Raw genomic sequence first — 12,667 nt, forward strand, 5'->3', positions numbered from 1 at the left:
AAGTTCTTGAGAAAGCATCTTACAATCTGCAGTTGTCACATGTGACTGAGTACTAGGGGGATTGGTTCAACTTCCATGAAACCACCGGAAACATTTCTTAGGCCTCATCAGACTTCAGAGCTGGGGTGCCTTAGGATACTACCCTTGTAAGGTCTTAGCCAATAAGGCACTCTTCACCTTTCCTGGTTTTGTTTTTGTTTTATTTTATTTAATTTATTTATTTATTGTAGTAGTGAGCGTGAAGCTTGCTGTGTGATAGTAGGAGACACTTGGAAATCATATGTTTATATTATGTTTTTCCCTTCACAGGATGATCCCCCCGGAGAGGGAGACTTGCCCTTTCAGCTCAGCTCTCAATCTTCCTCATCACATTCTCAACTTACAGTGGACTTACCTGTTCATATCCTTCAGGTACAGCACCTTAGAACTCTGATTTCAGTTGTCAAGTTAGATGCAATGAAAACAATTTTGCACCAACACTTTAGCTATCCTGCACTACAGAAGTACTCTACTTTCAGACCAAAGTTTAATTTCACAGGCTCTAGCTCTGTGACCACAAGAGGTTTGCCGTGGGCATTTCAGAGATGCTGTAGGACGTTGTCCCCCACATGCCCCCATTTCTTGTTTTGCTCCATGTTGGAGATGCTATTTACTTTTGCCCCAAAGGGTAACATCAAAGAAAGATGTTCCATGACTGTTATGATAGGTGGCCGGGAAGACCTGGAGCCAGATTTTCAAACGTGCTCTGCACTTACAGTTGTGGGGCTGGATTTTCAAAAAACTCTGCTCTGATATAGACACCCTAAATATGATGTGACCAGATTTTCAAAAGTACTCTGCACTCATCTGCTTCCATTAGTAAAAGCAGGCTCTTTTGTCAACAATAGTCAGGATTCATCCCCACCCCATCAGCATTTTAATGAAATGTTGTTGGCAGTCCAGCTAAATCAGTTTGCAAACCAGGAGTGGGACAACTTTAAATTTACTGTGAAGTGTTCAGTGCATTTGGTTTCTTGGCATAATCTTAGAACATAAGAACGGCCATACTCGGTCAGACCAGCCCAGTATCCTGTCTACCGACAGTGGCCAGTGCCAGGTGCCCCAGAGGGAGTGAACCTAACACGTAATGATCAAGTGATCTCTCCATGAATGTATCTAGTTCTCTCTTAAACCCTGTTATAGTCCTAGCCTTCACAACCTCCTCAGGCAAGGAGTTCCACAGGTTGACTGTGTTCTGTGTGAAGAAGAACTTCCTTTTATTTGTTTTAAATGTACTGCCCATTAATTTCATTTGGTGGCCCCTAGTTCTTATATTATGGGAACAAGTAAATAACTTTTTTCCTTATTCACTTTCTCCACACCACTCATGATTTATATGCCTCTACCATATCCTCCCTTAGTCTCCTCTTTTCCAAGCTGAAAAGTACTAGCCTCTTTAATCTCTCCTCCTATAGGACCCATTCCAAACCCTAATCATTTTAGTTGCCCTTCTCTCAACCTTTTCTAATGCCAGTATATCTTTTTTGAGATGAGGAGACCACATCTGTACACAGGATTCAAGATGTGGGTGTACCATGGATTTATACAAAGGCAATAAGATATTCTCTGTCTTGTTCTCTATCCCTTTTTGAATGATTCCTAACATCCTGTTTGCTTTTTTTGACTGCTGTTGCACACTGTGTGGACATCTTCAGAGAACTATCCACAATGACTCCAAGATCTCTTTCCTGATTAGTTGTAGCTAAATTAGCCCCCATCATATTGTATGTATAGTTGGGGTTATTTTTTTCCAGTGTGCATTACTTTACATTTATCCACATTAAATTTCATTTGCCATTTTGTTGCCCAATCACTTAGTTTTGTGAGATCTTTTTGAAATTCTTCACAGTCTGCTTTGGTCTTAACGATCTTGAGCTGTTTAGTATCATCAGCAAACTTTCCCACCTCACTGTTTACCCCTTTCTCCAGATCATTTATGAATATGTTGAATAGATTGGTCCTAGGACTGACCCTTGGAGAACATCACTAGTTACCCCTCTCCATTCTGAAAATTTACCATTTATTCCTACCCTTTATTCCCTGTCTTTTAACCAGTTCTCAGTCCATGAAAGGATCTTCCCTCTTATCCCATGACAACTTAATTTACGTAAGAGCCTTTAGTGAGGAACCTTGTCAGAGGCTTTCTGGAAATCTAAGTACACTATGTGGACAACGGGGATCCAGTGGACATGTTTGTTGACCCCTTCAAAGAACTCTAATAGATTAGTAAGACATGATTTCCCTTTACAGAAACCATGTTGACTTTTGCTCAACTAGTTATGTTCTTCTATGTATCTGACAATTTTATTCTTTGCTATTGTTTCAACTAATTTGCCCAGTACCGACGTTAGACTTACCGGTCTGTAATTGCCAGGATCACCTCTAGAGCCCTTTTTAAATATTGGCGTTACATTAGCTATGTTCCAGTCATTGGGTACGGAAGCTGATTTAAAGGACAGGTTACAAACCATAGTTAATACACCTCTACCCCGATATAACGTGACCTGATACAACACGAATTGGGATATAATGCAGTAAAGCAGCGCTTCGGGGTGGCGGGGCTGTGTGCTCCAGCAGATCAAAGCAAGTTCAGTATTACGTGGTATCACCTATAACGCGGTAACATTTTTTGGCTCCCGAGGACAGCATTATATCGGGGTAGAGGTGTAGTTCCGCAATTTCACATTTGAGTTCTTTCAGAACTCTTGGGTGAATGCCATCTAGTCCAGGTGACTTGTTACTGTTAAGCTTATCAGTTAATTCCAAAACCTCCTCTAGAGACACTTCAATCTGTGACAATTCCTCAGATTTGTCACCTACAAAGGATGGCTCAGGTTTGGGAATCCCCCTAACATCCTCAGTCATGAAGACTGAAGCAAAGAATTCATTTAGTTTCTCCGCAATTACTTTATCGTCTTTAAGTGCTCCTTTTGTATCTCGATCGTCCAGGGGCCCCAGTGGCTCTTTAGCAGGCTTCCTGCTTCTGATGGACTTAAAAAACATTATATTCTTCTTCGAGTGATTGCTCATATCCGTTCCATGTAGGTGTGTGCACGTTCGTCGGAAGACTTTTACCCTAGCAACTCACCGCTTACTCTGCAATATCCGCACCGCTTACTCTGGCCATGCAAGAGCTGTCGAGTCCGGTGCTGGAAAGTTCCCCGGTACGAACCGTGGTCGAGCCTGTTATTAAGCTGCGTCGGAGCCGTCTGCTCCGCAGCCGAGCGCTCTACTAAGTCGTACTGCCCGGCACCTATACCTGCTGCGGCACCGACAGTATCGGCACCGTCCACTCCGGCCATGCAAGAGCCGTCGAGTCCGGTACCGACACGCTCCCCGGTACGAGCCGTGGTTGAGCTCGCTCTTCAGCTGCGTCAGAGCCGCCTGCTCCGCAGCCGAGCGCTATACTAAGTTGGTCTGCTCGGTTCTGGTACCTGCCGCGGCACTGTCAATATCGGCACCATCGACTCCGGCCACGCAAGATCCATTGAGTCCAGCGCCTGAACGCTCCCCGGTGCGAGCCATGGTTGAGCTCACTATTCCCTCCACGCCGGAAACATTTCCACAGCGAGGAAGTTGATGGCACTGACAGAGCCTGCGCTGCTTCAACCCCCAGCACCGCCGGTGCGGGTTATATTGTCTATCGGCGAGCCTGTCTTGCTCAGGCCACCCTGCGTCGGCACCACAGAGCGGCACCGTTCACGATCGCGGTCCCGCAGATGTTCTTGGTCCTGTCGCCAAGCCAGGTGCCGGCACCGCTCACGGTCCTGGCACCGTTCCCCATATCGGTACCGGTCGTACCCGCGGCACCGATCAGCGTCCCGTTCCCTGACCTGGTACACTCGGTGCCGATCCAGCTCCCGGCACCGCTCCAGGCACTGGACTCCCGTAGCTACTCCCGGCGTCGAGCCTTGAGATCTCGGTCAGCCTCCCGGCACCGCTCCGGTCGCAGGTCCCATTCTCGCTCCCGGTACAGGTAGGCCTCACGGTACCGATCCCCGGTGCCGCGTCGAGCTCCATGAGCTGGAGAGGGAGACTCTGCCCAGGGCTTTAACTTCTCCATGGCCATCCATTCGGATGTGCACACCAGAGTCTTCCGGGTGCCCCAGGCCAGGACCCTGACCCCCATCAGTGGCTGCCCTGTACATCTTGGGCGTGCCATCAGGCCAAAGGCCTACCTGTGATCCCATCGCGCTCTGTTCCGTCAGAGCACTGGGTGCCAGAGGCGACAGTTAGCCCTCCCCCTCCGACCAGTACGGAGGAAGTCCGGTTCTGCCACCGGATTCCCACATCCCACCGGATCAGGAGGTCGTCCAGGAGCGTGAGCCCACACAGGACCCACTGGTCCCCGGCCTTTCTTCTTCCTCCTCCCCAGATGAGGCGGTGGCAGGAACATCCGCCTCGGGCCCTCCTCCAATCGACTTGAGGGCCCATCAGGACCTCCTGAGACAGGTGGCACTCAATATGAACCTCCAAGTGGAGGAAGTCTCGGAGATAGAGGATCCGGTAATAGACATTCTGTCGGCTGACGCCCCCACTAGAGTGGCCCTTCCGTTCATTCAGATGATCCAGGCCAATGCTGATACCATTTGGCAGTCTCCAGCCTCTATCCTGCCCACAGCCAGGGGAGTCGAACGCAAGTACATGGTACCCTCTAGGGGGTACGAGTACCTATATGTACATCCTCTCCCTTGTTCCCTTGTCGTCCAGTCCGTCAATGAGAGGGAACGCCATGGCCAGTAGGCACCAGCCCCTAGATCCAAGGAGGCTAGGCGAATGGTCTTACTGGGCCGTAAGATGTACTCGGCGGGGGCCCTGCAACTTCGCGTAGCAAACCAGCAAGCCCTGCTTAGCCGCTACTATGGGCGGCGGTGGGAGAATTTACGGAGCTGGTTTCTCAGATCTCCCGTCAGGAGTTTGATGCCCTCCTGCAAAAAGGGCCGAAAGTGGCGAGAGCTTCCCTCCAGACCTTGTTGGATGTAGCGGACTCCACAGCCACGACTCTGGCCTCGGGTGTTGCTACGAGGCGCATTATATGGCTCCAGTTATCGAGCCTTCCCTCGCAGCTGCTGCACACTATGCAGGACTCGTCCTTCAATGACAAAGGCCTGTTCTCAAAACTGACCCTAGGCTGCAACGCCCAAAGGACAGCGAGGTCACTATGCACTCCCTCTCGGCATGTACATGCCGATGTCTCACTGCCGACCTTTCCGCCAGCCTCACCGCCCTTACCCTGCGCCTAGACAATGACAGGGCTTTGCCAGCAGGCGAGGCTGAGGCAGTCGTAGGCGTTGGTCGGGACCCCTTAAGGACCCCTCTCACGAGCAATTCCTCTTGCAAGAGGTGCGGGCGCTCCTCACCATCAGAGCTATAGAGGAGGTTCCAAGGACGAAACGGACAAAAGGTTCTAGCCCCACTAGTTCCTGATCCCCAAGGTGAAGGGAGGTCTCAGACCTATCCTAGACCTGCGGGAGCTCAACAAGTTATGATATACCTGGAGTTCCGCATGGTATCCATGGGGACCGTCATCCCATCTTTGGATCCCGGAGACTGGTATGCCGCCCTCGATATGAAGGGCGCGTATTTTCACGTCGCCATTTATCCTCCGCACAGAAGGTACCTCCAGTTTGTGGCCAACTGTCATTTTCAGTTTACGGTCCTCCCGATCGGCCTCTATACAGCCCCCTGTGTATTCACAGTGTCTGGCTGTAGTCGCCGCCCTCTCCGCCACCGTCGGATACACGTTCTCCGTATCTGGACGTTTGGCTCATTCCAGGGGCCACTGGGGCCCAAGTTACCACTCGTGGGGGCGTCAACGAGGTCCTATTCCTGCGTTTAGGCCTGATGATCCATATAGCGAAATCCTCCCTGATTCCCACTCAGGGAATAGACTTAACTGAGGCCACCCTGGACTTCAGTATCGCACAGCCTGCTTAACTACGCCTTGATTTCACGCGATGGTAACCATTGTACAAGGTCTACGGACCTTCCCGGCAACTTTGGGTTGAACTTGCCTAGGTTTTCTGGGCCACATGGCTGCCTGCACGTGCGTAACCAAACATGCCAGGCTTCGCCTCCATACACTTTAATCGTGACTCACCTCAGTGTACCAGCATGGTCATGGTCGCCTCGATCCCCCCGAGCGTCCTAGGCTCCCTCCCAGCAGGGGTGCTGTTCCATCCACCTCACCCTCGGTGTCCCTCATGATGGACGCCCCCATCTCTTCGCTGGGGTACTCACTTGGGTCAGTTTCCCACTCCAGACCTTTGGTTGGCTCGACAGCTGCCCTTGCACATCAATGTCCGGGAGTTGAGAGCAGTCTGCCTTGTGTACCAGGCGCTTCAGCAGCACCTACAAGGCTGTTGTGTCTCGGTGTTCACAGACAACACAACGGACACCCGTTGCATAAACAAGCACGGAGGAGCACGGTCCTCCTCTCTTTGCAGGGAGCGATCCAGCTCCAGGACTCCTGCACAGCTCAATCGACGGACCTGGTAGCGTCCTTTCTCCTAGGGGTCCGGAACACTCTGGCGGATCGCCTCAGCAGATCCTTCCTGTCTCTCAAGTGGTTGATTCCTCCGGATGTTATCCATTACGTTTCCGGAACTTCGCTCTCGCGAGAACAGGAGAAGAGAGAAGTTCTGCTCATGCCAAGGTCTCTCCCCCGGCTCGATCTTGGCTGCTTTTCTGATGCCGTGGACGAGCCGTCTGCTGTCCGCTTTCTCACCGCTCCCGCTGGTTCGCAAGGTCCTGCTAACACTCCGCAGGGACAGAGCGCATCTGATCATGATCGCTCCAGCGTGGCCCAGGCAGCACTGGTACACCATGTTGCTAGACCGGTCGGTAGCCAACCGATTCCCCTGCCTCTTTGCCCAGACCTCATAACGCTGGATCACGGCAAACTACCACCTAGACCTGCAATCCCTGCACATCTCCACATGCCTGCTGCGGGCCTAAACCGATCCGAGTTACGTTGTTCTGCCTCGGTTCTACAGGATTCTCCTGGGTGGTAGGAAGCCTTCCACTCGGTTAACGTATCTGCCCAACTGGCAGTCTTTCTCTTGCTGCTGCGAAACACAAGGTTTCCCCCAAGAGGAAATGGATCGGAACCTCTGTGGATTGCCTATGATCTTCTAACAGCAGCGCCTGGCGCAGTTCATCATTAAGGGTGCACTTGGCAGCCGTCTCTACCTCCCTCCCAAGGGAGAGTGGCCGCTTCATATTCTCACACTCTGTGGCTTCTAGGTTCCTCAAAGGCTTGGAGCATTTATGCCCCCAGGTTCGCCGCCCCACCAACTCCTGGGTCTTCAACCTAGTTATAAGCAGACTTATGCCTGCCCCATTCGAGCCACTGACAACATGCTCGCTGAGATACCTGTCCTGAGGGACAGTTTTTTCCTTGTAACCTTTGCATCGCCTGGTCAAGTCTCCGAACTTCGGGCTCTCACAGTGGACCCACGGCGCACTATGTTGCGTAAGGACAAGGGGCGGTTGTGACCACGTCCGGCCTTCCTCCTTAAGGTGCTGTTGACCTTTCATATCATCCGGGATATCTTCCTTCCGGTCTTCTCTCCGAAGCCCCATTCATCGCGACGGGAGCGCATTTGCCCTCCCTAGACATCCGTAGGGCGCTCGCTTTTTATGTCGAGCGGACAAGCCTTTTTGTACGCCCCCAACTCTTCGTTGTATTGGCAGACCGGATGAAGGGCCTACCTGTCTCCTCCCAGAGCTTTCCATCTTGGGTGACATCATGCATTTGCACCTCCTGTGACTTGGCCCATGTTCCGTCGAGCCACCTTACTGCTCGTTTCACCAGGGCTCAGGCTTCTTCTGCTGCCTTTCCGACTCACATACCCTTCCAGGGGCTATGTCATGCTACTACCTGGTCCTCAATCCGGACCTTTGCCTCTTTGGTCTAACTTTCCAGAGATGATGCAGCCTTTGGCTCAGCAGTTGCATTCTGCAACATCTCACTCCGACCCCACCGCCTACGTAAGGCTTGGGAATCACCTACATGGAATGGATATGAGCAATCACTCGAAGAAGAAAAGACGGTTACTCACCATTGTAACTGTTGTTCTTCGAGATGTGTTGCTCATGTCCATTCCAAACCCACCCTCCTTCCCCACTGTCGGAGTAGCCGGCAAGAAGGAACTGAGGAGTGGGTGGGTCGGCTGGTGTATATATCCGGCGCCATGGTGGCGCCTCTCTAGGGGGCGCCCAGCCGACCCACTGAGTTGCTAGGGTAAAAGTCTTCCGACGAACGTGCACGCGGCGCGCACACACCTACATGGAATGGATATGAGCAACACATCTCGAAGAACAAGTTACAACAGTGAGTAACCGTCTTTTACCTTTTGAGTTTTTGGCTAGCTGTTCTTCAAACTCCTTTTTGGCTTTTCTTATTACGTTTTTACACTTAATTTGGCAGTGCTTATGCTTCTTTCTATTTACCTCACTAGGATTTGACTTCCACTTCTTAGAAGATGCCTTTTTATCTCCCTGCTTCTTTCACATGGTTGTTAAGCCATGGTGGCTCTTTCTCAGTTGTTTTACTGTGTTTTTAAATTTGGGCTATACATTGAAGTTGGGCCTCTATTATTATGGTGTCTTTGAAAAGTGTCCATGCAGCTTGCAGGGATTTCACTCTAGTCTATAAGGTGCTACAGGATTCTTTGCTGCTTTTACAGATCCAGACTAACACGGCTACCCCTCTGGTACTCTAGTCACTGTATCTTTTAATTTCTGTTTAACTAACCTCCTCATTTTTGCATAGTTCCCCTTTCTGAAATTAAATGCCACAGTGTTGGGCTGTTGAGGTGTTCTTCCCACCACAGGAATGTTAAATGTTATTATGTTATGGTCACTATTTCCAAGCGGTCCTGTTATAGTTACCTCTTGGACCAGATCCTGCACTCTACTCAGGACTAAATCGAGAATTGCCTCTCTCCTTGTGGGTTCCTGTACCAGCTGCTCCAAGAAGCAGTCATTTAAAGTATCAAGAAATTTTATCTCTGCATTTCGTCCTGAGGTGACATGTACCCAATCAATATGGGGATAAGTGAAATCCCCTACTGTTATCGAGTTCTTTATTTTGATAGCCTCTCTAATCTCCCTTAGCATTTCATTGTCACTGTCACTGCCCTGGTCAGGTGGTCGATAATAGATCCCTACTGTTATATTCTTATTAGAGCATGGAATTACTATCCATAGAGATTCTATGGAACATATGGTTTCATTTAAAATTTTTACTTCATTTGATTCTACATTTTCTTTCACATCTAGTGACAATTCCTTTTCCTTCTCCCCTCCTTCCCTGGCCCCGCCCCGTGACCTGTTCTGTCCTTCCGAAATATTGTGTACCCTGGAATGATTGATTGTGTCCCATTGATTGTCCCCACACCACCACTTCTGTGATGCCTATTATATCAATATCCTCCTTTATCACGAGGCACTCTAGTTCACCCATCTTATTATTTAGACTTATAGCATTTGTGTACAAGCACTTTAAAAACTTGTCACTGTTTGCACCTGCCACCTGCCCACAGGGCAGGTAATCATACATGCTGCACTCGGCACAATAAACTGGATAGCCCCCACTCTGCTGCTGGGTTTCTGCCTGCATTCTCTCCTACAGCTACCTAGGTTAATGATAGGGTTTTTGTTTAAATCAAGAAGATTTGATTATAGTTTAGGTTAAAGGTTTTAAAGAATGGCAAATGTACCTCGCCCCCTTCCCAAACTCCCTCTCGAAACTCTCTGTTAGCGGCCCTTGTTCGCAAAGCTTGAATTAAGTTTGAAGGTAAAGAAATATTACAAAAAGGGACTGTGTGTTACAAGCAATGAAAACATAATGGGGTGAAAGCTTTGGCTGAATTCCAAACTCTTTTTTGTTTACTTTGTTTTGACAGGAACCACACAACTCCACAGAAGATGATGCAGGTTCTGATAACTCTCAGTTCACCGGAAGCACAATAAACTTACAGGACCTGGAATGATTGTTAGGAATATTAGTTTGAAAACAGAATGGTGCAATCCTAGCTTGACAAAGGAAATATAGCTGAGTTCCAGTTTCTCAAGGAAAATATGAAAAGTAGGAGTACATGATTATGATCACACACTTAGTGTCAGTTACATGAAAAAAGAATAATAAAAAAAATCAGCAAATCCTACTTAACATGTCTGTGTAAGATATTCTTTCTGTCTTGTGGTCAAAGATGCTGGGGGCAGATTTGCTGAAATCCCATTGTAGAAAAGTGCCATAGCTATTAAATGTCTAACCAGAGTACTAATTTTCCTGTTATCCCAAGAAAACAAATATTTCACAGCTAATGAACAAATACAAACTTAAAATTTTTCATGTGACTTTTAAACTTTTCCTCCATTAGGAAAGGTCTCTTCCTTGACACGGATGATACGGAATGAGAAAAAAAACACCTGAAATATTTTTTCCCAAACTTGTTTCAGCCATCTTATATATTGACAGCAAATTGCGATAAAATATTTTACAAGGCATGGTAGGAAAGTAGGATAGTGCCCAGAAAGCAGGGAGAAGAAATGAATTAAAAGTCCCTTGGATAGAGAAATATAGATCAAATATTAACTGTGAATGAGTTTTGATGCCTATGTTGAGCTTCCCTCTCATTCATCCTGAATAATATTTAGCTGAATTCTTCCAGCAAGACTTGAAAAAAGAAAGCTTTGTTAGAGAACTATATTCTCCATAAGCAATTAGCTAATGTTCCCAACAGCATTTGACAAGCTAGTCTTAACATTCCCTATTTTGGTGGAATGTTTGACAGCCACTTAATTCAAAGCACCTTCATTATGTCTTTTATAATACAAAAAGTGTTGCCGAGTTTACTCATAACTAGCCACTGTCTTTTAGAATTATATATTCTGTTACCACTGGATCTTCATTAAAATCTAGAATATCTAGTGAGCATAGTGTCCAGTTGTCAGAGTTTTTTAGAGGGAGAGGAAGAGTATTGTTAACTAGGAAGAATTGCCTCATTTGAAAAATTGCAGTTTCTAGAAGAATAGCTGTATGTACTGTACTTAACTGAATTGAATAAGCATAGGGTTGTGTAAATTCTCAATGGAAAAAACAAAACACCTTTTGGTTATTAAATTTTAAGGTAGTAATTTAAATGTTTATGGTGATGTATTGAATGCCTATAAAATTATGTATAGGACTTTGATAAAGGGGTGTGTGGTTTTTTTATTCTCAGTGAGTTGTGTGTATGCACGTATGTGTATATATTTTTTACAGAATAAGATGTCATGCAGAAGAACATTGCGATCTTCCTAATATTGCACATATTTATTTATTTAGTTATACTGTTGTTGAATTCACCTGAGGTTGTTCAGAAATGCTTTTACTTCCTGTGCCTTTTGAACTATGTATATGTCCAGATTAGTACTTTTTGGTTTCTGAGACTTGAAAGCAGTATCCAGGCTATTTTCACTTCAAACTCTGATTTTTCAGGCAGTATTTTATCCTCTGGTTGAACTAATGTTGTTGTTTTTCTGTCTATGGTGGCTAAACAGTTTGAGCATTGGATAGTCCTATGCTCATGCCCAAGGGATCTCTAGCCTGCCTCAGATGAGGTCTACAAGCCAGAGTGAGTCAGTGAGGAGATTTCACGCACTTGTTGTGAGGACTGCTGTTTTGTTTGATCATGGAGTCCAATGTGGAAAGGTTAAAGGGGTTTATGAGTTATCTGCAGGAGCACAGCACTGTTGAACAGACTACTGGGTCTTGCTTTAGAGCTGTCGCTAATGCTGTCCCTGGAAGCTGTCTCACCCTGAATGCCAAACTCCTCTCGATCCTCATGGAACCATACCAGTTGTTCTTAAATTAAGAAAATGGTGAAGAAACCCAATTTATTTTTATGGGACTTAAAACTGCATTTGTTTCTACTTCTGAAAATGTACCTCACTTGGCTTTGTATATGAATGTAATTTGCTAACTGCTTGGGGCCGAGACTCAGGTTAATCGGCTTGAAGTCCATTGCTGGCAATGGACATCCGAAGAACTGCTGGTGCAAAAGGATTAATAAAGCTTTTTTTTATGGCCACTTTGGCATTGGGTTTGTTGTTGATATGAGTAATCTTCTGTTGATGCACAGGTATATGCTATTGGCTTTAAAACTAACGCTGAACAGCTTTTCATCTGCAGTGCTTGGGCTTTCCTCTTGAATCTTGTATGTTCAATAGTCAGGGTGGAGCCTGTACTGAAACTCCAGTTCCTGGAAGGGTGTTTCTTTTGTTTGCATAGGCTTGGGGTTTGTGACAAACCTCTATCTGGAACCTAGCTTTGTCTTGCTGTAACTAAAGATGTCATCCACCTGCGTAATGAACGTGATTTCCTAAGATTCCAAGGATCTTACTACTGACTTCACATCTATGAAGATCCCTGTTGTTGACAACTGGCCTAAAGGCAAAATGGGGGGAGAGAGTTCAGTTTATTTTTCTAGGTAAGCACTCATTTAAAGTATCAGAGGGGGAGCCCTGTTAGTCTGGATCTGTAAAAAAACAACAGAGTCCTGTGGCACCTTAAAGACGAACAGATGTATTGGAGCATGAGCTTTCGTGGATGAATGCGTCTGACGAAGTGGGTATTCAC

At 47.1% G+C, this 12,667-nt stretch overlaps 1 protein-coding gene across 2 annotated transcripts in view; it reads left to right on the forward strand.

Moving 5' to 3' along the window:
* The window catches only part of ZXDC (ZXD family zinc finger C), a 36,404-nt gene extending 24,285 nt beyond the window's left edge, over nt 1-12,119 (forward strand). For both annotated transcript variants that reach the window (XM_045024219.1, XM_045024220.1), the window contains exons 9-10: nt 310-411; nt 9,951-12,119. In XM_045024219.1, the coding sequence (XP_044880154.1) occupies nt 310-411; nt 9,951-10,037 (189 nt within the window). In that variant the 3' untranslated portion in view covers nt 10,038-12,119. The remainder of the gene's footprint in view (nt 1-309; nt 412-9,950) is intronic.
* The last annotated feature ends 548 nt before the right edge of the window (nt 12,120-12,667 follow it).

This window comes from Mauremys mutica, chromosome 7 (genome assembly GCF_020497125.1).
Source record: "Mauremys mutica isolate MM-2020 ecotype Southern chromosome 7, ASM2049712v1, whole genome shotgun sequence".
Lineage (NCBI taxonomy): Eukaryota > Metazoa > Chordata > Testudines > Geoemydidae > Mauremys > Mauremys mutica.